At 37.5% G+C, this 24,753-nt stretch overlaps 2 protein-coding genes across 10 annotated transcripts; one reads left to right on the forward strand and one right to left on the reverse strand.

Annotated features, from left to right (window-relative positions):
• Positions 1 to 360: 360 nt before the first annotated feature.
• IRAK4 (interleukin 1 receptor associated kinase 4) lies at positions 361 to 14,439 on the reverse strand. 7 transcript variants are annotated; one of them, XM_042017943.1, is made up of 12 exons: positions 14,359 to 14,439; positions 13,409 to 13,578; positions 12,242 to 12,387; positions 11,716 to 11,913; positions 10,820 to 10,980; positions 10,106 to 10,170; positions 9,797 to 9,911; positions 7,632 to 7,741; positions 4,526 to 4,709; positions 3,664 to 3,726; positions 1,913 to 2,071; positions 361 to 1,807 (listed from the first exon to the last, which is right to left on the reverse strand). In XM_042017943.1, exons 2-12 carry the CDS (start codon positions 13,567 to 13,569, stop codon positions 1,775 to 1,777), a joined length of 1,395 nt encoding a protein of 464 aa, XP_041873877.1. In that variant the 5' UTR covers positions 13,570 to 13,578; positions 14,359 to 14,439; the 3' UTR covers positions 361 to 1,774. The 7 variants fall into 7 exon arrangements, with proteins under 7 accessions (XP_041873877.1, XP_041873876.1, XP_041873875.1 ...); XM_042017942.1 differs by lacking the exon at positions 14,359 to 14,439 and adding an exon at positions 13,783 to 13,911; XM_042017941.1 differs by lacking the exon at positions 14,359 to 14,439 and adding an exon at positions 13,777 to 13,911.
• PUS7L (pseudouridine synthase 7 like) lies at positions 14,043 to 24,753 on the forward strand. 3 transcript variants are annotated; one of them, XM_042017937.1, is made up of 8 exons: positions 14,048 to 15,235; positions 15,917 to 16,076; positions 17,031 to 17,226; positions 18,943 to 19,041; positions 20,531 to 20,612; positions 21,853 to 22,130; positions 22,913 to 22,966; positions 23,590 to 24,753. In XM_042017937.1, the coding sequence occupies exons 1-8, from the start codon at positions 14,089 to 14,091 to the stop codon at positions 23,911 to 23,913; spliced, it is 2,340 nt and encodes a 779-aa protein (XP_041873871.1). In that variant the 5' UTR covers positions 14,048 to 14,088; the 3' UTR covers positions 23,914 to 24,753. The 3 variants fall into 3 exon arrangements, with proteins under 3 accessions (XP_041873872.1, XP_041873871.1, XP_041873873.1); XM_042017938.1 differs by lacking the exon at positions 22,913 to 22,966 and having other exon boundaries at positions 14,043 to 15,235; XM_042017939.1 differs by lacking the exon at positions 18,943 to 19,041.

Raw genomic sequence — 24,753 nt, forward strand, 5'->3', positions numbered from 1 at the left:
GGAATAAAAATGTTCTATCACACCAGAGGTGAACAGAGCTGACCAGGAAGTTGCTACAGCAAATGCACTTCTGGACAACACTATGAATGTACTCCAGCTCCAGGGAATAGTAAAAAGCAGACGTGATCTAATAAGACACTTTCACATAAGTGTGAAGTGTTTCACTTCAAGCTGGAGATGCTTAAAACTGAAGAATAGCTTCAGCAGATTTTATTCTAATTTAGCTTTATAGCAGCTTTTTTCCCCACAAGCCCAGCTTTATTCCAGGCAGTGACATTAGCATAATGTTATTAACAGAAATGCAAGCAACATAAAATGATGATTATTTCCAAGGCTCAAAGTTGTAACAGCAGAAAGAAGTAATAATGCAGAGTTTTTATTTATGTTAACAGTCTTTTACAATTCACAATCAATAAAGCTAGAAGCCATTACGTAGATCCTTTTTTCTAAATTAACCTAGCAGTTTGAAAAGGGAATACAAAATGAGTTAATAGCCAGAAATCTAATGATACCAATACATTAGAAATCACATGCTTCCTGCAACGAGATATATATATTCCTGAATGAAGTCACACATAATCACAGAATTTCAAATTTAACCGTAAGCCAGACTATCTTCCTATCCCATAGCTATTAACAAAGTTCATGAGGTGCAAAATGAGTTTATATGAAAACAACATCCTTCATTTACAATGGTAATATGTTCCTACTTAGTCCAAAGTATCTGGAATCTTACTAGTCACTTTCATTCCATTTTTAGTCTGCTTTGATCTGTCAATGTTTCTATTTTAAAAAGCTTTCCATGTTATACTTTTAGAAGTGTATTTTTGTATTTAGTTAATATACGTACATATATATATTAAAAATAGCTTCATTATTTGACTAAGTAAAATGCAGAATTGGTCTTAACATCATTATTCTGACCCCTTTAAGAAAAGCAACCATCTGTATTTATAATCCATATGGAATCCTCTCCTAAAGTACTAAAAATACTCAATCCTCTCCTGAAATAGTCAAAGTAGCTGATAGTCTTCCTGTGAATAAAAATTAAATAGTTTGTCCTCATAGAGATCACTGTAAGAAAGCATTTGCAAGTGCAAATGCATCTGCACAGCAAGATAACTGTTTTGCTCAGGAATCCTTGAAAGGAAAACACAACCTAGAAAATATCTTGCAGCATTTATTTGACTAAAACTAATGCCAAGAAGACTTTTTGATAATAATGACATTCACTAGCACTTCCAGACCATTCATGCTAATATGAACTCTCAAGCAAAAATATTAAGTAGAAGCTTGTTTTAAGCAGGTAATACTATTGTCACTTCCCAAAAAGACAACATTAAGAACCATTTATAGCTATTAAATGGTTTTGCCTTCAATAGACCAAGGTCTAGTACACCTGATCAGGAAAGCAATTTGCAGAAAAAACATTTTGCCTTGTTACAGTCATATGCCCTTGCAGCAGACGTACTTGATATTTGGAAATAAAAATAATCAAATAGATTCTAATACGGAAACGCATTAAAAAAGCCGCGGGAGAAGATGATGTACCAGCACTGCTATTTGTTAACACAAGAAAGAGTTCTCATGTTAAGGGCCCAGTGGCTAAGGATATGTGAAAGAGCTGCTGACAGGCCAACAGCTCACCTTACATGTGTCCAGAAAGTTCTGGAAAGCAGAAAAGCTGATAATGTTGCACTAAATACTAACTAAATATTTGGTATTGGTCTCTACTCCATTACAGAAACATTTGTGTATCAGAAGAAACACATTATCAAGTTTTTATTTCTTGGAGATGCTGTTGGACCTGCAAGAGAACAGACAAAAATATGATTAACTGATCCTGTAACCACACAGGGGACACACACACACACACTTGCCCAAATAAGCCTTTATCTGCAAGACTACATACCATCTTAATGTCTGGCCTTCTGGTTTTTTTGTCATTCAGACACCGCTCAGCAATTGAATACATTTTATGAATTGAAGGTACATCCCAGTCACTCATCTTTTCATCAACATAATCCTCAATAGTTGCTTCCTCATCCTCAATTTCATCCTTTATACTTAACTACAAGAGAATTTTAACCAACAAGCAGATAAACATTGTAAGTATCTGAACAGCTTGTGAGAGTATAAATGAACTATAAATTTTTATTAATTATTTTTATTGTATATAATTTTAATTAACACAACATCATACAGCAAATTTAAGCTGCATCATACAGATTTAACTTTGTTCCACTTTAAGGCTCAGTTTTCTAGTATTGTCTCCTTTGTAAGAGAAGAGGTACAACCAACAAAATATCTTATGTTTACTTAATAACCCACAAATATGCAAGCTTAAGTTAGTATAATTTTTTTAATCACTTTTATAAAGCCTCTTTCTGTAAACGAATGTCTGTCTGTAAACTAAACTTCTATCTCCAGTCTCAGTGGCTGCTGTATCTACTGGAAACTTTTATTCTGAAATCAAGTTTCAAATCTGACTGGTTTAGTCCGAAAGTCCTCAGTTCCAACACACTTGAAATGTGTTATCTGTAATCAAACATACTGTTTGAGGAAGCATAAATAAATAAATAAGAGGCAATGAGTAGAGGCAGATCTTCTGCCTTTGTCTATGGATCAGTCTGAAATTGCTGACCAACATTCAAATACCTCAAAATTTTCCTTTCAAGCTAAGGATGCCATATGATCTTACAGTGACCATTCTTTTTATGCTCCCAAAAGTACATTACAAAGATAAACTGTACCAGTCATATTCCTTATTAGATCCTATCTCTGAAAAAGCCCACTTCAAAAAACCCAAGTTCTCCAAGGTGTTTACAAGCTCAACATGATAATTATTATGCTACTCCAGAAGACAGACCTTAGAAGGACAAAAAAATCTATTAATAATACACAGGTATTCCTAAAGCTGTGGAAGAAAGTGATTTATACTGTTCCAAACAGTATGGAACAAAATCAATCCAGACCTCAATGCTATTTCATACTTAAGAAATAAATTAGTCTTTATGTAAAAGTTATTCTAGGAAAACCTTGGATTAAGTAGTTCAGAACTTAATTTTAAGCTACATGAAAGGCTAAATTATGAAGAGTCTTGTAAGGTTTTTAATTCAAGAGAGTGAGCTCTCAGACATTAGTTTCCTAATTAGTAGACTGAATAACTAACTGAATAGTAAAGAAAAGAAAATTCAACCCACCTTCCAATCTGCAAAAAAAGCCCTTACATTTCCAACTTCACTAAGGTTAAAAGCATAAGGTACTTGCAAATGATTAGTAAAGTTGAAGAAGATGGAAATTGATACGGAATCATAAGGAAACAACTGAGATGAACAGTTCAAAATGTTTCAGGGAATGAGGAATTATGAGGGTATATGAGAGTATGCTAATAGAGTACAATGGTATTACAATAAGAAGCAGTACCAAAACAAAGAATTCCAGTATCAGATTAGAAGATGACGACCTTGAGGGCTGAACAAATCTACCAGCCAAGAGACAAAAGTTTCAGCCTCACCTCTAAGACAAAGACTGACATAAAAGCTGTTTTCACACCTACATATTTTGATGACTAATTTGATTGTCTCAGAACCTGTTAACTATGATTTCACATAAAGTGATCCTGGAGCAGTGGGAGGGGAGGAGAAAGAATAAAGAACATACCAGCAACTGTGGCTCCCGCTTTTCATCTGCTGGAGGAAGACCTGTTATTATTTCTAGTAAGACCTAGGAGGAAGAAAAATCAGAACAGAAGATGAAGCCCAGAATAAGCCTTAGCATATATATGATTTGCAAAAAGGAGCATGACCTCCAGTCTGTCAACAAATACTCCCAGGATCTGTGTTTGTCCAAAGATTTCCTATAAAATTAATTATCTTTGCTCCTACCTTTATTTTCATTAACTGTTATTAGCAGTGTGGCTTACAAATTTCAACACAAGTTATTCTCGCCCTACATGGTGTTCCTTCACAGCAAGACTGAAGGATTTCCAAACTGTTCAGACATAGTGTTGGGCATACCTGCCCGTGAAACTAAATGCTATGAAGGAAGTGGTCAATAGTGAGTAGGGTCTTGGATCTATTCAGAATGGATTCATTATTCTTCCAAATAGAAAGTTCATTTCTTTTTTGTACTCAGCTCTAAGGCAAATCCAACATGGACATTGTATTTTTGGTGCTGAATACTGTAAAACACAGTAATTTTGGACCATTTTCTTGAATTTTCTTTTTCAGTCTGAGTTACACTTTTGTGCAATACCATGCAAACAGAAACAATGTTCCACACCACTTCAAACTGCATTTAGCTAGAACTTGGAATATTATTTTACTCTGGTCTTTCATGCAGCAAATGAACATATTCAAATGATTTTAAAACAATCAAAGTTTAGAAACATTATCTTAAGAAAATATCTATTGGGAAAAAGAAAAATTATAGACCAGAGTAATTATTTAACTTCAGATACTTGATTTTGTGTGCTCTTATCATTTACAAAAGAAGTCATACACTGCTCCCACATTCTACTTACTACTCCAAAACTGAAGATATCAGATTTAGGCGTTATCTCTCCTCGCAGAGCTTCAGGTGCCATATAGGCTGCTGTTCCAACAATTCTTTCAGTCATGATTGTCTGTGTGAATGTTACAGATGCTCTTGCAAGGCCAAAGTCGGAAATTTTGGGCACATATGTATCAGTTAATAAGATATTTGCACTGGTGGAGAGGAGAGGGAGGGGAAAAAACAAAAAAAAAAGAAAATTTTCCAAACAGTACGGTAAATAGGTTTTATGACAGACTAATAATTCTTTAGTAACCAAATGCAAACTGGTATTTTGACTATCTTGAAAGCTAAGATATTTATACATTATTCATATAACAAATTATGTAAATTTGTTTTGTTGGAAATGGCTCATTTTCAAAATTCATTGCTCTAAATAAAGGAAGAACTGACTGCAAGATCCGTCCATGTTTTTTCTTGTGTGTGCATGCATGCGCCAAAAAAAAAAGGCAAAACAACAAAACACAAGGAAAAAAACTAGACACTCCCCCTACTCCCAAACCTTAGAAAAACAAAACTTTCTTGTAACAGACCAATTATGTTACATTTATGGTTTGGCTTTAAGAGGGACAATAGAGAATACTTAGCTCTGATCAACTTGTACTGGATCACAGTTTAATTCTTATAGTCTAAATCTCTGCTCAGAACTAACAAAAACAGGCTTTTTATACCTATTATCTAATACTATGTCAACCATGTGCCAAATGAGTAATAATACTCTTATTCTTGTCTGGAAAGAAAACCAGATAACTTATTACTGCCAGAATAATGTATGTACTGTGTTTTCACTTTACCCCCAGCTTTTATTCTCCTTTAAAAAAAGCAACCCTGACAAATGAGGCTCATCTCAAAGTCCTTAATGCTTTCATTGAATACTCAGTGCAATGAATTACAGCAGAAATCTACTGGGTTTTAAACTTGTACCATTTAGAACCATTTTAAAATAACTTGATTTAATATTTATGTAATCCTCATTTTCTGATCCCCTTAATGGATCTGTAAGAAAGCCACACAGCCTGATACAACATATAACACTTACTAGAAAGTTGTATTTCTAACTTCCCTCTTGTTCACCAAACTCTAACAAAATTAACAGAGCTGTAAGTTACAATGGATCATGTGATGTTAGAACTGCTGTAAATATGACCACTACAAAAGGCCAAACACTTGTCAAGGCATCATCCACCAACTGGTCTCCTGTTTAAAGCTCAACTTCTTAAAAAAAAAAAAAAGAGAACAAGATCACAACTTCATAAATCTCAGCTTCTTATCAACTTGAGTCAAGTCCAAAATGTGGTCATTTTTTTGGATACACCACAAAAAGCACAACAAATGCAAGTTTCAAGCTTCAAAAGAGAAATGGACTATTTCCTAGGCATAACTAATCCAAAAAACTATGAACGACTGTGAGAACATTCATTAAATCAGGTCCCCTCTAGCCTAGAGAAGCTGTTCCAGTGCCTGTGTGTTTATGCTTTTCCCATGTCACAGTAAAATGAAGACTGAAGTTAATCTTCTTAGATGTTTCTTCATCTTAGTGTTATCTGGGAGTGGCAGCACTATTAACAGTACCAATCTAATTAATTGAACTGTTCATACTACAAGCAAAATGTTATCCAAACAAAAAAACCCCAAATCCCAATTCTCTAATATGATCAACTCACAGCAGTTAGAAGGGTAGAGTAAGGTAAAAGTGCATCCCTTCCAGTCTTTACACTTCTCCAGAGGCTTAAGCAGGGAAGAAAGAAGAAATATAAACTGTCAAAGCAGCAAGCACACACATGAGGCAGCTGAAGCAAAAGCTTGTTCCTCACAAGCTGAAAGGTCACAAAACTGAAGTTGCCTGTATTTAGCAGAGTTGCCAGAAGCCAGAAAGCTATTGAAACATTCCTGCATGACACCCAATTGGTCAGTGGCTCCTTCTTAACCCTCAGAAGAAAGGTATTTGGGGCTTTTCTTCCAAGATTTGGGCTGCTTTTTAAAAAAAAAACAGTAATAAAAATCGTAATAAACTGTAGCAGGAAAGGGGAAAGAAACAACAACAACAAAAACACCAGAAAAAAACCTACAACAAAACACTCGCCTTTTCTGAGTCTGATATCCATAGAAAAAAACTCTGGTATAACAAACAGTGAATATTTATTATCATTGAAGAACCCTGAACTTCATGAACCTGACTGAAGTAATTTTACTGTACTCATAAAAAATAGGAGTAAATCAAAGCATACACTCTGAAGAAGTGTTCTAGGAAAAGGAAAAAAAAAAAAAAAAAAGGTGTGTTTCATCTGAGAAATTCCCTGTTTAAAAATTAATTGTTCTTCAACAGCAGCTTATTCATTAGAAGCAGGTGTGAAAGAACGGGACTTTGTGTGTTCTCACTATTTGAAAGCAACAGATTGATGATACAAATTACAATTTATATATTACATTTGTAACACAAATTACAATTACAATGCAAAACCTCACAACTGAAAAGCTGTCTGGTGCCTGAGGGAGCTGGCAGAAAAAGGAGGCTCAGGGGAGACCCTATTGCTCTCTACAACTGCCTGACAGGGGGCTGCAGCCAGGTGTGAGTCAGTCTCTTCTCCTTAGGAGCGAGCAATAGGGCAAGAGGAAATGGCCTCAAGTTGTGCCACGAGAGGTTTAAATGAGGCGTTAGGAAAAATTTCTTCACCAAAAGGGTGGTGAAGCAGTGAAAGAGGCTGCCCAGGGTGGAGAAACCAGTGCTGGAGGTATTTAAAAGACATGCAGATGTGGCACCTGGGGAGATGGTTTAGTGGTGGACATGGCAGTGCTGGGTTAATGGTTGGACTTGATCTTAAAGGTCTTTTCCATCCTAAGCAATTCTGTGGTTCTAGCCCCATAATTATCTTTAGAAGTCTGTACTGGTCATGTCCTTGTAGCACAGACAAGATTGTAGTGATGGATGTAACTTGCAGAAGATTGTGCCCTTGACTGAAGCAATGCTTTTTGCAGTTTGTTCTCTCTAAAATTATTTTAACAGGGGAAAGGCAAAGTAGAAAAAAAGAAAAATGAAGAAGTGAAAATGCAGCCAGCAATAGTCTGGTAGCTTTTACCTTTTAATATCTCTGTGAATATGACTATTTTCATGCAAAAAGTTGATGCCATTTGCTGTACCTTGAACAATTTTACATCTTATATTCCAAGGAATTGGTGGAGTTTCATCCTTGATTAAGAAGAGAGAAAGGCAAGTAAAAATCTGAAAAATATATATATATACACGCTCACATAAACCAAAACAAATATACAAAAACTGCCCAACCCAAAAGTGACTTCTTGCTATGTTTTGTTGTTTTCAAGTAGATCATTAAAAATATGACCAGCATACATTTCTTAATTGACTTGAGCAGAAATACATGCATTTGTCACATTGCGTTCTCTCCCTGCATTTTGCCTTAGATTAAGTTGCCAGTTACAAAAAATGTTTTTGGTTAATGTTCGACTCTGACCCTCCGAGGCCAGCTGCTCTGCAAAGACCTGTCTGTATCTACCACACCTCCCACTTCATACTGGCCCCGATACGGGAACCTTCAACCTGAAGCAAATAATTCAAAGTAATCCACAGCTTCTACTAACAACAAAAAGTCAATCCTCCAGTGGTTTTGGATTTCCCCAGAGTTTAGCTTTATTCATGCTACTAACTAAACCTTAGAAGTAAGGACACCTACATTTCAAAACCACTTCTGAATCTTGTCAGTGACTAAGGGAAGAGGATTACAGTATCTCACCATTCTATCACCTCCCTCGCCTGCTCAACACCCAGACACAGAGATGACACAAGCAAGAGTCTGTGCATCAAACACATCCAGTGAAGTCACAAAATAAAGTTATCAGCAAGAACACATATTGAAGTAAGTACATTATTCCCCTATCTGATCTTATTAGAAAAAGAATTTTTCTGATTTATAGATTCTGATTTAGATTCCCTGAATTATGTCATAAATTTGTCTCTTCCTTTTAAAGGACACAGTTATTTCTCCTTTACCTTTCAATTATCACCAATCTTTTAAGCTCACTTAAAAGATAATGGCCAAAGTTACATGGATGAACATTTTCATATATATCCTTGTTAAGCACTGCTCATTTCTACAGATAAACTTGCACTGTCCTTAGGTAAGACTTAGTCTCTCTTCTGCACTAATTCCGTTAAAAAAATAAAATAATTGCACATGCAGCAGTGTATGCAAGCAAATCAATCAATCTAAACTGAGACAGCAGTGCTACTGAACAGAGCTAGTCTTTTCCCCAAGCACTGCTACTCATTCTCATCATAGCACCACTTCTTTCCCAGTGGGGCAGAAGTATTTGTGCAGCCCTACAGAGGAAATGTCTCCAGGTGAAAATTAAATATTTTTTTCACAAAGTATTATTTTATCAGCCTGATCAGTTCCCTAGCCCAGATCTTTCTCCAACAAATAGATACTTGAACCAGTACAATCAGAGGATCAGTGCAGAAAAAAACCACAAGCCAAACATTTTTAGGTCTGGGGACATGGGTGGTTGAAGTATCACCAATTTAAAATGTTCACCAGATTACAACCTCAGAAGCTGCACCTGCTTAGTATAAAGCAGATTTTTGGAACTCCTTCAACAAACTAACACAGACACTAATCTACTATCTTAAGTCTGGCTTACTATTGGACTGTGTGTCCTTGATACAGTTTCCTCACCAAACCAAAGCAACTTATTATTTATTTAAGGCCAAGGCTAAAGATACACCATTTGATTAAATCAGAAGCATTACACAAAACAGTATTTTTTTAAAATGAAAGTGACATTTACTTAGGTACTTCAGAAAGAGATAAGCAGACTGAGCATTGTATTATAACCACTACCACAAGGACGATGAACAAAGAGCAATTTCACAAAGCAGAATCTCAGGAACTAGCAGAGAACATGCCAGTATCAGAACTGGGAACAAGACTGCAGCACCCTCTGCACTGCCTTACAGCCTTACACAGACACAGTCAGTCCAAATTTCTGTGACACTTCAAGTACCGGTACATGACATTGTATTGTCTGCCTGATTTGACTTTCATCTATCTAAAACACTTGTACAAAATCTTATTGGAAGAATACTTGTGGTTTTTTCTAAAACACAAGAAGAAAGTAGTAAAACATCATCTGGCCATCACGGTCCAGCTCCATTTGAAAGACATTCCACGGACTCCTAGACTTTAGCAAAGTAAGGCAAATGGAAGCTAGAAAAGATTTCACTTACCAGACAAGCAAGTCTGTCAAGCAACGAACCATTGGGCATATATTCATACACCAGACATGGCTGAGCACCATCACTTGAGAAACCAAGTAATTCTACTAAATTTTCATGCTGACACCTATTGGGAAAAAAAAAAAAAGGCAGAGAGAACTTGATTCCCAGTTACTTGTTTCACCTCTACTGAACAAAGCCAGGATTCTGTGGTGATGCTTTAAAACAAACAAAATGTGATTGTGCTGTATAAGAAACATTTTTAGTTAACATGAAAATCACTATGTTAGAAAGACAAAAATTGTATAATGATGTACTCACTTTGCCATTATGTTTATTTCTTGCTCAAACTGCTGTTTCAAGTCCTGAACACTAACATCGACCATCTATAAAAAGAAGTATTTGACATAAACATCAGTGGCCGTAACAAAATGCAGTTGTTCATTTAAAAAAAAAAAAAAAAACGAATTGTAAGCCTCTTAGTTAGGTGTTTACAATACATTTTCTACTCAGTTCAAGTATCAGAACATGACTTTTACTTCCTTGGAACACTGTATTACTGGTCAAATGGACCTAGTTTCAGCAGCCACCAACCTACTCCATTCACTGCAGTTACCCCCTAATAGCACTCGCTCATTACAAAATTCATTATTCACACAAACCAATGAAGACTAAAATTCTGTGACAATACCTTTAGCTTGTGAATCTTACCCATCCTAATCTGAAATGGAAACCTCCTTAGGATCCCTTCACTTCTGCCACTTCTTGAGGGTGGGGTGGAAGACAACTGGGGGAGCAATCTGCTCTTCCCAACAACCCACCTGAGCCCCTCAAAGGAGAGCTACAGGGCAGGCAAGAATTAGCTCCTGCTGACTCACAACACTGATGGGGCTAAGGATAAGGTTCTCAACCCAACTAACGTTTAACATGGTGACAACACTTTGAAATGCCTCATTCAACACTTTCCACGATAAACAAGATAAACAAGTCTGTACTATAAAGTCATTAAAATGAAAAATTCTCAGGGCAACTCACAGCAATGAGCTTCTTGACAGCCACGTTTCTGCCATTGATGTAGCCTTTGAACACAATGCCAAAGCCACCTTCTCCCAGTTTATTACCTCCAGCTGATTCTGGTCGGGCATCAAAATTATTTGTAATGCTTTCCAAGTCACGAAACAAAAAATTCTGGAAATCTGAAAGACATTAACATTTAGCACAAAGCTACGTGTTCACTTAAGGAACAAGGTCTCCTGCTTCAGTTCTCTTAAAACAAAAACTTGCCACCACATAAAACCTGACACAGTGGAGCCCTACCTCCAGTTCTGTGATGAAAATACCAGGAAAACAAAAGGAAGGCAGATAAACATCTATAATTAGCGATGCATAATTTTCTTCACAACTAGCACTGCAGCACGATCTCATTGTATTTTTATTCATACTCATAATACAAGTAGTAGAAATTAAGCATGTAGCAGATCGCAGAGAGCCACACTGCCTTAAATATAAAAAATATACCAAGATTACATCATGTTTCTGGCAGCAACCCAGAAGCAGACCTTTAGGAAGGAACAGACCAACCACACACTTTCCTAAAATGCCTTCTTTAGTCATCTTTTCTCCAGCATTCTTTGTCATTTTTGACATACAAAATCTAGTTTTAAAGCATAAGATGCTGAACAGTCTATAAAATAAATCTTGGAAAAGGGCAATGGGGTTATGTGCGGCACAAAAAACTGCAATTTAATTAACAGTTAAGTTTTCCCTCAAAGTAGGCGACTTATTGGCAAGACGAAAGATGCTGTTTCCCACAGATGCACCATGACAGGAAGAGGCATCACTCTCATGCATTGCTATGATTTATTTCACATGGGGTGAAGGACAGATCAGAAAAAAAAATATTACTGAATTCTACCAAAGTAAGTGTCTACCTGTGTTACTGGACTGTGAGCTGCTGTTTTCTTCTCTTAAGTAGGAAGGATCTGAATGTTGCTTCTCAGTACTCTGAGCTAAAACAGGCTTTACAGACGCCACTTCTTTTTCCTGTACAGGTAGCTGTTTCTCATGTATAGGCAAGGTTTCCTGTGAAGAAAGAGGTAATGTAACTTCTTGTGGCATCCTTACAGCTTCTGAAAAGGGAATTTAGAGAAAGTGTTAACTACATTAGGAACCAGAAAAAACTAAGTAATATTAATGCCAATATTTTTGAAATTTTTGAAAATTAGAAGACACGTAAGTATCACAAGGTTATATTCTGCCACCATGTGTAAACTTCAGCACTCTTGTTGAAACTTGAAACTCTTATTTAAACTGTTATTACAAGTGATAGAAAATGGAAAATACATCCACTTTTGGTCATTTTAACCTAATCCTTTCTTATTTTCAAGTTAGTGTGAAGCTCTTTAGCATCTTAGAAAACTAAGAACACAGTACAAAATGTGCAAGAGTAACAGTTACCTGGAAGCAAAAGGCTTGCTGGTGCTAGGAATTGATTCCTAATCAGCAGATCCACAAGATCAGCAACTGTACAGTTTGTGGTTCCCCAGTCATAAAGCAATTCACATGTGGGGCTCTTTCCCATTTGTACAAATGCCTCAAATCTCCTTAAAAGATAAGACCAACATTAAAAAAAAAGTGACCTCAAGAAGCATGAAGAGAAAGAGATTAAAGGCAAATGACAAAAAACAATCCACATTACAAAAAAATTCTGAATGTACTGCAAAAATCACAAATCTTCTGAAAGTACAGCCAAAAATCCCAACACATGCAAAATCGGGGAAAAACATGCAAAATACAGGAAAAACACATATACATGGCTTCAGCAGTTTGTTCAGGATCCATAATATATTGGCACCTCGGACTAATGTCAGAAAATGAGAATGTCAGCCAGAGACAGAGAGTAAGTCAGACCCAGATCAAATGGAAAAGTAATTGCTTTGCATCCATCTAGCATTCACATCCCATTTTGAATATTTTGAGATGGGCATTAAGAAGAAAATGAGATCCAGTATTCTGACTGATTTAATACTATTACTGAAAGACAAAGAAAGATTTAATACTAACATTACTAGAAAAGACTGGAATCCCAAGGTGATACATACAGCATCTAAAAATCTCATAGTCTTAGAAACAGCTTCAACTAGGATTCAACAAGTCCTTCAAGCAATGACGTGCTCATACAATATTGTGAGCATTACTTCTCAGGTAAATTTGTTGGTTTTAGGCCTCGGGCTCCCCACGTCTGTTGGACATTTTCTTGGAAACAGTGAATTAGCAGTTACAGTCCAGCTGTCTCTTGGGCACAATAAGGTCAATGTCTGCTAGTCTTTAGGCTACAGAAAGTTATGCCACCAGTGCTGTATTGCTAAAAATACCTATGTCTGTAGCTCTAATTAATCCTAATTTCCTTACTCAATTTTCTGCGGCTTGCCTAAAAACTGAGCTGCAGAACAATTAGGAGTAATTACCTTGAGTTCCCTAAGGAAACGGGACTGTAAGACACAAGTGCCCACCGGCACACAAAGTGCAGCAAGTTACAGTAATGGGATGAAAAACGGGAGTAACGTGGTATTTATGTCAAACGGGCAATGCATGAGTTTACATTACGGGACTTTTATGTAGGACCTTATATGCACTTGGCTGTATCTGCTTTCACCGGAAGGGTTGGTTATATCCACCGCAAGTTTCTTCCACCCTTCCTGCGGGTCGATGAACTCTGCCAGCCGCCTCACGAGCCCGTAGCTCAGGCAGCGGACGTACGTGGAATCCGTCACGGGCTCGCCCATCCTCCGCTCCTGCTGGGACACAGGGTTACCCGCGCGGTTCGCCGGGACCCGGCCGCCCGAGGAGGCGCCACAGCCGCCCCCGCCCTCACGGCTCCGGCAGCCGCCCCCGGCCCGCCCCCAGCGGCGCAGCTCCCGCCCATCATTCCCGGCTGAGAGCGCCCCCTGTACCCCGCAGCCGGCGGCGGGGACCACCCGGACTCCCCTCACCGTCACCTCCTGGCCGCGGCACCCACGATGCCCGCAGGCCCCGCTCCTCATCAGGCGTTACCAGCGCGCTGCTTCCCCTGCACCTTTAACCCTTCCCCTTTAAGGAGGCGGGGCCCAACCCGGGTGGCGCTGACGTCACCAGCGCGGTGAGGACACAGCGGAAGCGCTCTCCCACCCGGCCTTCCCATAGGCGGCCCGAAAGGTGCCCCGCCTCCAGCCCGCACCATGTGCGGCCGCGAGGAGGGGGGTTCGCTGCCTCGTTCTCTTTCCCCGCGGGCCTGGGGAACTTGGTAACGTCCTTGGGCCCCTTTCATGGGAGGAGGAGGTCGTGGCGCCCCCTGGCGGCGGCTTCCGGAGGCTGTGGAGGTTCCCGCTTCCCTGCCTCCATCCCTGCATCGCTCCATCCCTGCGTCCCTGTATCCATCCCTGCCTGCCAGCCTCCCTCCCCGGCTTTCAGCAGCCTTTTTTGTAGCAGTTGATTCTATTTCGCCCCCCTGCCTTTTTCCTCTCCGCCCGTCGCAGGTGCGGCGGGTCTGGGCGGGAGCGGGGAAGGCCGCCGCCATGCTGCCCTCCTTCAGTTACCTGACCGAGCACACCGGCTTCCGCGGCACTATCAAAAACTCTCCGAGGGACTTCGCAGTGACTGAGCTCGAGGTGCCCGAACTCTTTCTTAGGGACGCCCGCCCTGAATTGCTCCAGAAGACCAGTGAAGCGCCGCCGGGCCAGAGCAGCCCGTGCCCGCGGCAGCACAAAAAGCGGAGGACGGAGCCCCCCGGGCCGGGCGCCCCTGGGTGCCCCCGCGATGCCGCCCCCGGGCCCCCGGGGCGCAGCCCAAGCCGGGCGGGAGGCGGCTGTGCTGCATCCCCTGGCGAAACTGAGCGTGAGGGAGACCCCGAGCTGCAGTCCGGCCTCGGGGAAGCCCCTGTGTTGGAGTCCTTACTCGACAAGCCCGTGAGCGAGCTGCTCAACAAATTTGCCTGTGATCTGAAGGATGCGTGGGGCTTGGAAAACAGTGCGGACGCTGGTACTAGGGAACTCTCGCTAGGACGTAGGCTGGACAAGAAAATTCGAGCTGATTTACACAGTGCCGTTAGGCAGAAATTCCCCTTTCTAGTCACTGTTACAAAAGACAATGAAATGATTGTAAAAGGAAATCCTGATTACAGAGAACTTTGTCAATTAGTGACTGAAAAGGAAGCAAGTGATTTCTTTAAATTTTTAGATGCAAAGATAGAAAATTCTACATTTTCCTTTGAGCCTGATGGAAACAAAGAGCACAGAAAAATAGTTCATCACTTTATTAATAGAAAATTTGGAAAGCTTTTAGAAACAAAATCTTTTACTGTGACAAATGTCAATGATCAGCCAAATATGTCAATAATGGTACGTTTTCGAGAAAAAAAATGGTCCAGAAAAAGGTCTGCTGGTGGTTTTCAGGAGAAGCAAGATGTTTATACAGGTAAATACTACATTTTTAGTGAAGATGGCAGGCATTATGCTGTTCTGTAGAAAGACTGAAACTCAGGATCATTTTTGTATGACACATAGGCCTGGTCAACCCATTGTTTATGTTGAATGCATCATTATCAATGCAGTGGTGTTGCATCCCTGGAGAATTAAATGCATGAATCAAGTTACTGTAGCGATTGACACAAACTGCTTGGTGATAATGGTTACAATTCTTTTGATTTTAGCCACTAACTAACTAGGTGGCGTTCCCAGTGTGATAGCTTTCCCTTGAAAGTAATTGTGGGATTTTAGGAGGTGCATCTAGATACTGAACAAGTTAGTAAGGTCAAATTTGACTTACGATCTCATTCTTTAAAGCAGTTTCTGGTACAGAGAATGTTTCCTGCAATACACTAATGCATGTTTGTTGAATTGTGTTGCATTTTATGAGGTACTATTTTTAAAGGTATCAGGGGTTTTTGGTTGGTCTGAGTTTTGTGTAGAGTGTTGTTTTTTTTTTTTCCTGCTGTGCTGTAAAAGTCCCATTTACTTTAGTTTTGTGGGGTAGGAGGACAGTTTCTTTGCAGTTTCCATGCTGTTACAGTTTGAGGGGAAGAACCTGCCCGTCTGTCATGGCAGAACACTGAAACATAAAGGCAAGTTCCTAATAATTCTGAGATGATTTTTTCAGCTTTCACCCTTCAGAAAGAAAATCTAGAAACGCTAGAAGCAATCGGCTTGTTGGCAGCTGAACTTGATGTGCTTCCTTCAGACTTCAGTTACACTGGCATCAAAGATAAGAAGGCTATCACTTTGCAACCGATGGTTGTGAAGAAGGTGACTCCTGAGAGGTACTTAGAATCTGGGTACAATCAGTTTAGCACATAGTTTTTTGTGTTAATAAGTATCAGCATGGTATGGTCTCTTGGAATGTTCTTACTGATTTGTCTTCCCTTTGCCTGTATAGAGCACAGTGGATCTTTTGTGGCTTTAGGGAATTGCAGCTTAGCACTGAAGTCAATGGTAAAATTCCACTGCAAACGGGACTGTAAGGCTAGTTGTCCAAGAGATAATTAGCAAAACATTGCATTAGTGTTTAAATGATGAAGAAGAACAGGTAAATGCATCCACACAGCAGGAGAATAAATAATTTTTATAAATAAGCAGTTATAAAGTTATTGAAATATTGCTTAGAATTTAAGCTCTTATGCTGAAAGTTTCCTTTGATTTGAATGACTTATTTACACATAAGAACAAAGAGGTTGAGTGGATATTTTAAAGGGCAAGTATTTGAACTGTCAGCTATGTTTCCAATTACAAGCATATGTGAGCACACCCAGAGAATCAGTGCACTGAGTTTGTTTTTGTTAAGGCTGACTGAGAAAGAGCAATTGTGTTTTGGAGTCTGCTAGAGCACATTACCTTTTCTTTTCCTTTTCCTTTGTCTTTAATGAAAAACAGGTTTTGAAGAATGAAGAGTAAAAAAAATGACTAGTTTTTCAATTTAAGAAATCAAAAATTCAGTGCAGTTTCTTTGAGAAAGTTTGATGAATTGCTTCATTCCAGCATCTGTCAATATCCTTTCAGTGCCAATGATGCAAACATTTAAAAAGCATTTCTGGTTTATAACTAAATTTTAAGATTTCTATCTCTGCATTTGATTTGGTTTTCTTATAATAATTGTTTGACATCTCATTTTAATTTAAGTGTTTTTGATATCAGTGCAAAGGTGAATAAGACATTCCTTGGAAGCTGTATAGCTTTAGTAGAGGATGGTTCATAATTTCTCCCAATTATTTATTCAGGTTGAAAGAAATTGGAAACAAAATGGAAAAAAAGGGCATGAGAATATACAACATCCGTTCAGCATACCAGCACCTCAGACTTGGTCAGCTGAAGGGCAATCACTTTGACATAGTTGTGAGAGATCTCCAAAACCACAGTCATGACTCTTCTGCAGATTTGAAGGACAGAATATCTGAAGCAATGGAAAATGTTGAGGTAAGAAAGACACATGGTTGCTGATAATGAACAGAGTTTTAATTCTTTGCTGTTATAAAAAGTACTTTTGAGGAAAATGTTTGTAATAGCACAATAATGGCAGTATTTCCCAAGTTTGGTGCTTTTTGCAGTTTTATGTCTTTCCTGCATTGCTTAAGGGATCAGGAGTAAAAGTGCCTTCCAAGGAGGGACCACAAGTGAATTGATTCTGTGTTACAGACCAGAGACCCCAGAGTGGTGCAGCAAAAGGCAAGAGGAATTCAGTAACAAATGAGCATGGATGTAAGAGCCATTGGTGCACAGACCTGAGGCCAACCAAAGTAATGGGTCTCACTGTGGCAGATGAAGGGGGAAAATGTACTTACACATCTATATAATGTGTATGTAATACGTGTATATGCATGCATATGCTCAGTGCACATGACAGCTGGTTGCCTTTTTTGGTCATGTGAGGAACATGCTTGGTTGGCTTGGGTGAAAAACATTATTGGTGTGAATATATGTAGAAAGTCCATTTCTGAGAAAGAAGATTCCCCTGAAATGCAGTGGATTTTGATTCTGTTTTCCTTAGTCCCTGAAGAAAATGCCTATCATCAGACATTCTTAAACTACTAACAAAAATAAAAGCAAATAATGGAAGGGAAAACCTGTAGATGTTTTTTACAGTATTGATTTTCCTGCTCAATCTTTCTAAGTAATAACTATAATATAAACTGCTTTAAGAAGATTAATCCAGGAATAAAGTCTTGAATAAAAACTACCCAGTGTGCAAAAGCAAAATACATTACATGTATTTTAGAAATTAATTTTATTATTGAGAAAAGCATTCAGCTGGTACTCTAATGCTTTCTTCTCTCTGCTCCATCTGACTTGTTTTGTTTTGCTATTTGGAAAATGAACACAAATTCCTATGATTGTGTGCCTTGCTTTATTACATTTACCTTACTGGTCAGATGATGTGTGACAAAACAGGATATGTATTAATCCAAAAGATGGATTTTTCATCTTCTGTAAAAGCAGAATTGTGTATGGGACCTACAGATGCCCAAAGATTATAAAATTTTAACTGAATAACCATTTGAAAAACAAATATCATATGTTTTTGTTTGTCTACTCTATGTATACTTACTATTTTCTATAAAAAGGTGTGCTCCTTGGGTCACATGACTGTGATTTTACTTCTCACATGTGACCTAGAACTCATCAGGAGATTTAAAATCCCAGTTAGCAGAAGTGCTCATTCTTGACCTTTATATTGCAATAATAATAGAAATTATCTCACGTGAAAAAGATTAGTGTTTTTAAGAAAAAGTATCCAACAGTGGTTACTGTTCATTACCTGTGCTGCATTTGCTTGAGTAGAGATTTCATGATCTGACATATTTAAAAAGCTTAATTACTTTGACTTGACCTGTAGTAGTATTTATAATAATTAACTATATAGAAATAATTTTATTTCATTTACTTGTGATCTTTTTAATGATGTGAAGACAATGGTAGAACTTGATAATCTTTTTAGATGTTTCTAACTTAAGTGCCAAAATATGGTAATGAATTATGAGTTATGCTTTTGTTCCATGTTACTTCTGATTTAAAAGTCCTGGTTTTATGCATTTTGAATGTAAATATAGATGTATATGTGTTGTATGCCTGGTCTTATTAATCATATTGTACTTTCATGCATGTAGCATATTTATTTATTCTTTCTCATTATAGACAAAAGGTTTTGTAAATTACTACGGACCTCAGCGGTTTGGACAAGGACAAATTGTTCAGACAGATCAAATAGGATTGGCTTTACTGAATGAAAATATGGTATTTCCATTTTGTAATTTGGGTACTTACTGTCAAGAGAATTTCATATTACTGTTGCAATATCTAGCACTGGAGTTGACCTTCTCAGTGAACAATTTCATTTGTGAGATAAACCCATCTGTGTGCTGGAAGCAATTGCTAGATCACAACATAAGCATGAAGCTATTCCTACTGAAAATAAAAACCTTTTTTAAACAGCAAGTGAAGTTTTAAATAGTTCTGGGGTGATAGTTCTGTCTGTGATTGGAATGTGATTGGGATTGTCATCATGCCACTTGGCAGGAAAGTGGTTGCATTCCATAAAGGGTTTGAACACTGAAAAGAATCAGTCTTCATACAGTGTTTATTCATGATCCTGATCGCCTCCAAACTGTAGCTTCTTTATCGTGCTGGGGGTCTGTTTACTTCTTAAAAACACACATAAGTTAGTAAGAAAGGATTTGCTTTTTCAATACTGCAGTAATTTATTTTCTATATGAAAGAGATTGCTGCTTTCCGTTATTCCTAGACTATTTTCCCTAACTCTCAGTTCTGAGCTTATTAAGTAATAATTCATAGGATAAGAGTAATGTACTTTTAAATGTATGTGGTATAGTATTTGTCACAGGTGAAAAGACTAATCAGGCACTACAAAGTCAAAAGGATACTTGAGTATCCTTTTCTTCTAATCTTGTTTTGATTCTGAGAAAAGTCAGGAAAACTTATCTTTCAAATAGAAGAGTCAAAATTTGAGGGCAGCCCATAAAAGTTACTATTGATGTATCTGACATCAGATAGCAGTTGAACCAGGTGCCAGTCCCTGAGGAGTAATGATTTAAATCTTTAGTTTTAATGTAGTTACTTTAATTTAAAATAGGTAGGAACTTTTTTTTTTTAATATTAAAAATGTGCCAGTATGTGCTTGCACAGTCCAGTACGGAGGAGGACAAGAGCCATGTGTCGCAGGTTGGTAGAAGTACTAGCAAATTGAGCAGCTCCTCTGATGTTGCAAGCAGCAGAGATTCCTGTAGTTGTCCTTGTCACAGTGTCATCTGACCTAATACAGATTTAAAATCTGTAAATACAGTATTGAAAAAAAAAAAAAGGTTGCCCCTCTGTATGAGACTGTGGAAAGTGTTCAGTCTAAATTTTGCATGAAGCATGCAGGATGGAAGGAAGGAGCCTTCCTGTTCAGGATAAAATGATGACAATTTCAAGTGGAGAAGTTTGAACTGGATGACCAAGAAAGTGACTGGTTTCTCACAGATCTTTGAAAACTGTCTTATGTTTTCTGGGTGACTAAAACCTGTTTTTAATGTGAGAAGGGACACAACACATTGTTCTGTGGTTCATGGGATCTTCTGTGAAAGGGAGAATTTGACTTTGACACTAAAGAACTGATTTAATTTTGAGAGCTTGCAGAATATGTTAAGACAGAATTGGATGCATGATTATCTCTTTAGCTGACAAATAGTTATATTTAACTGAAAAAAAAAAATATTCTTTTAAGGTGAAAGCTGTGAAATTATTTTTCACACCCGAAGATACTGATGATCCTGTAAATAATGCAAAAAGATACTTTCTTCAAACTGGTATGTCCACTTAAATTGTCCATATATTTATGCAGAGTTGATATTGTGAGGTAGTAAGGTGTTGCTGCACAGGGAGATACTTTTTTTCCTACTCTTTATGCCACTTACACTTCATTCTGTGAAACTCAACAGAGTTGCAAATGCTGTATATCATAATGCTGGAAAAGACTTAAGATTTATCAGAGGAGTTTTGGCCTCCTTCCATCTGTCTGCTTTTGGATAGTGAACTTCTTCTCCCTAGTGAGGGAAGTATACAGGAATGTGGCACCCAACTCATACTCAGCACTTAACACATCTACTTTCTTTCTTTCTTGAACTAAAATCAATGAAATATGTCAAAGGCAGGAGTGTGCTAAGTAAAGTGCTCTGTTTGCCATATTTATTGCTTTTATCATTTATCTGAACTTTCTCTCCAATTTGAAGTTGCTCTCAACTGCAAATATATTTTTCTTTTAAAATATTCCACACCTATTAGCCTGCTTATCACTGTAGATTGACATAACAACTATGATATATAGCTTCAAAAGACAAAGATATATTTGGTTTCACAAAAAAAATGTAAGATGAATGATTCTGTTCTGTACATGGCTGTATGATGCATGGAAAAACATCGACATGGACCCTGAAAGCAGCTGCTTGCCTTTTCCTGAAAGCAAATGTAGAAGTCTGTGCAAAAGGCTTTGTTAGGTAATCACTTGTAACATGAAAAAAACACCATAAAATTTTAAATATATTTATACAATGTAGCACAAATCCAATTAAATGTATTTTCATTTTGGTTAAGGATCAGACTTCCCTGAGGCCAATGTAATTTTTACCTTTAAAATAAAGACATGTTTTTTACCTGCTGTGAAATACATATTTTCAAATGACAAGAAGTAGAGATTTTAATGTTCTTTTATAGCTTGGTTTTTACTTTCAGTTACCTGGTTCAAAAAAAGCCCTTGGAGTGATAAAGTAAGTTTCTAAAAAAAAATTTTTTTCAAACTAGGCCAAATAACTGAATGACAGGTAATTTAATTTATACTGCATGAAACAGAATAAAATTCATGGTTCTGTGCTGGTAGGCATATGAGATGAAATTTGTCTAATATGACACATTGAAGGAAAGGAAATAATCAAAGCATTGAGATAGTAGACTGACACCTTTTTTCCGTATTTGATTATTTCATCTTCTTAAGTGTCAGGTAATATTTGAATAATCAGGGATAACTGACATGGTTATTTTTGTTTATATCAGAAGATGCAAAGGGCACACTTGTGATGCTGCCAGAATTTAAAGTAAGAGAGAAGATGCTGCTACGAGCTTTAAATCGCTATGGTGTAAATCATGAAGGTTGTACCAAAGGATGGCTCAACATTCCTCATTCCTTGCGCATATTCTATGTCCATGCTTATTGCAGTAAAATTTGGAATGAAGCAGCATCATATAGGCTGAAGACTTATGGCTCAAAAGTGGTTGAGGGTGATCTTGTTTTCGTGGAAGAAAATGATGAAAGCATTTCCCTAAATGACAAGGTGAGTCTTCCCAAAGTAGTTCTTGTAAAAAGAAAACAACAACAACAAAAAGCCCCAAACAACTTAATGCACTTGAATACATAAGCAGACATACTCTAATGCCTTTATTTTGGTTCATTCATTGAAATATTTAATATTTGTGACAAAGTTGGAAAACATGATGTAGGATTTTTTTTGTTTCACCATAAATAGACTTACGAGCTAGACAAATGATTAGCAGCTTTTATCTGTTTTGGCTGTTCATTTTATTCAAGTGAGAGGAAGGAACAGAATGTCAGAAATGATACCCATAAGATTTACTCTCTATGGTATATAATGCTCTTCTTAGGATCTGACTGGGGAAAACCCTCAGAGTGGGCTCTGGGTGTGCCCATATTACCAGTCAGTGCAGATCTGAGTCTTGCTCTCCACATCAGGCCTTTCCTATGCACATTGCTGAGTGTAAGTCCAGGGTGAAAGGTGGCCTCAGACTGAACTGATAATCTTGTTGCAGCTACAGAGGCAAAGCATTGTTTAGCACAATTTCACTGATGCTGGGTCTAAACTGGTAACAGTTGTTCAAAAAATGCAGCAGTCTTCTTGGTAAAGTAGTAAAGGGCAAGGTACTTTATATTAAGCATATCTTAAGATTTTTTCATATCTGAGTTTATTTCCCTTGCAGTAGTTAAATAACCTTAGTATTCTTTGCAAGTTTGTGAGTACAGTGCGTAATTCCTAAAATACAGCATATGTTTTTACTTTTTAAAAGGTTGGTGGTTTTTTCTTCTTAAATTTCTTGTCAGGTCCACGTAGTCACTGCTTCAGAAGAATCAGCTAACAAATATTCTATATACCAAGTAAGTCTGTATGAAAAATTCTGAGTTGTTGATCTCTTTATTTGATTAAAATGCTTTGTTTTAAATAATGTGACTAATTTATCTGGTGCAATCTTCTTCCCTGCCAGAATGCTCATTGAAGAAAACACATGTGAACTAATCTTCACTCTCATAACAAATTTACTTGGTAGTGGAAATAAATACAGTGTCATTTGCAGCATGGCAATATTTATCCTGAAACTGAATACTTTGGAAAAGATTTCAGTCTTCTGGGAAAAACTTTCAGAAGCAGTTGACGTTCTAATTTTTGAAAGTTTCAGAGTGTAGTTGTGAAGTCTTGCATGGCAACTGAATATATGGCAACCGAATGTCTTTACTGCTGTATTTTTCCCAGCAAGCAAGAAAATCCATATTTATATATTTCTAGTTTGTTTTAGGAATCCTAATACATTGATTATTTTTTCTGCTTTAATTACATTCAATATACCTGCCATGCACAGCTTCATTTCACAAGAGAAACTGCTGGTTTACTATTTCAGGCCCCAAAACACAAGGCTTAAACACATTTAAAATGATCACATTTATTTAAAGGGGAATGGGTGAGCGTTACCTCAAATACATTTGGTTTTTTTTTTCCTTTGAAGGTGGTTCTTCCAATGGTGGGACATAGTATCAAGTATCCGAGTAATAAAGTTGGACAATGGTACCATGAAAGACTTTCTAAGGATGAGCTGGAGTTGTGCAAATTCAGAGTTTCTCCATTACAGCTGAATATACCTGGATGCTACAGACTCATTTTGAAAAATGTTCAGAATCTTTCATATTTTTTGGAAGGTAGTGAAAAAGAGACCAAAATTGAGGACAACCATCTGAATGATTTAAAAGTCTCTCTTCATATATCATTTGACCTTGATCCTTCATGTTATGCAACAGTCTGTCTGAGAGAAATAATGAAATGTGACTTTTAAGATTCCACTTAATGAAAGATTGCAGGAATATTGTACACTGTTGATATTTTACATGTAATGCCAAGAACATAAGGGTGAATAAGAGGTTCATGAACAGGAAAAATCTGTAGATTGAGATTCATACAGATTAGGAAAAAAAACTTCACCAAAATCCTTTGGAATGTTTCAAAAACACTCCAAACTCTAAATGCATTGAATGCATTGAAGTAAACTCTGTTACACCAGGCAGGTCTAACAGAACGTAAAGAAACTGTGGGCAGCCAGCATGAATTTCCTATTTGCATAGATATCTGGCTTGCAAAGTTAAGTCCTGGAAAAGCATTTGCAGGAAACAAGTGTATCTTGTAATTTATAGTATTTTTAAAAAATATTTTATACTAAATGCTATTCGAGCAATAATGTTACAAGTTTACAGCCTAAAGGTTTCTAACTGAAAAGTTGTTGTACCAAGGTTTGCTAAATACATTGTGTTTTCATTGTGTTCAGGTACTTAGTGTTAAAAGATAAAAGTCCTGAATCAACAGTGACAAGTTGTCTGTTGCTTTATCAGACATTCGATGAATGCCCCAAATTAAGTTAATGCTGATGATTCCAGGATTCAGTAGTGCATAACTGGTAGTGCCTATTTCAATAAGCTCTGCGAGATTAGGCGAGTACTTAAGATCACTGAAAAAACATTTATAATAAAACCAAAACCATGTAACATTGTTTACAGGATGCAGACCCTGTTCCTGTTACTGTGAAGCCTTATGGTAGCACAAAAAAATATTAACCAACTTTGGAAAAAAAAACTTGTCTATTTTCTTCTTGATTAAGAAAATAAAAGGCAGTTAACTGTGA

Source organism: Corvus kubaryi, unplaced genomic scaffold, assembly GCF_017639235.1.
Source record: "Corvus kubaryi isolate FWS band 111438036 unplaced genomic scaffold, C.kubaryi_AGA036_p1.0 137, whole genome shotgun sequence".
NCBI lineage: Eukaryota > Metazoa > Chordata > Aves > Passeriformes > Corvidae > Corvus > Corvus kubaryi.

Coding starts and splice junctions, on each gene's coding strand:
- IRAK4 (XM_042017940.1), bottom strand. CDS start 13,827: ATGAGGAGCGGGGCCTGCGGGCATCGTGGGTGCCGCGGCCAGGAGGTG. Junction 11,914..12,241: donor AGCAAGCCTTTTGCTTCCAG/GTAACTGTTACT, acceptor TTCCCTTTTCAG/AAGCTGTAAGGATGCCACAA. Junction 1,808..1,912: donor GAAGGCCAGACATTAAGATG/GTATGTAGTCTT, acceptor GTTCTCTTGCAG/GTCCAACAGCATCTCCAAGA.
- PUS7L (XM_042017937.1), top strand. CDS start 14,089: ATGGGAGGAGGAGGTCGTGGCGCCCCCTGGCGGCGGCTTCCGGAGGCT. Junction 17,227..18,942: donor AAGCAATGGAAAATGTTGAG/GTAAGAAAGACA, acceptor TTCTCATTATAG/ACAAAAGGTTTTGTAAATTA. Junction 22,131..22,912: donor GCATTTCCCTAAATGACAAG/GTGAGTCTTCCC, acceptor ATTTCTTGTCAG/GTCCACGTAGTCACTGCTTC.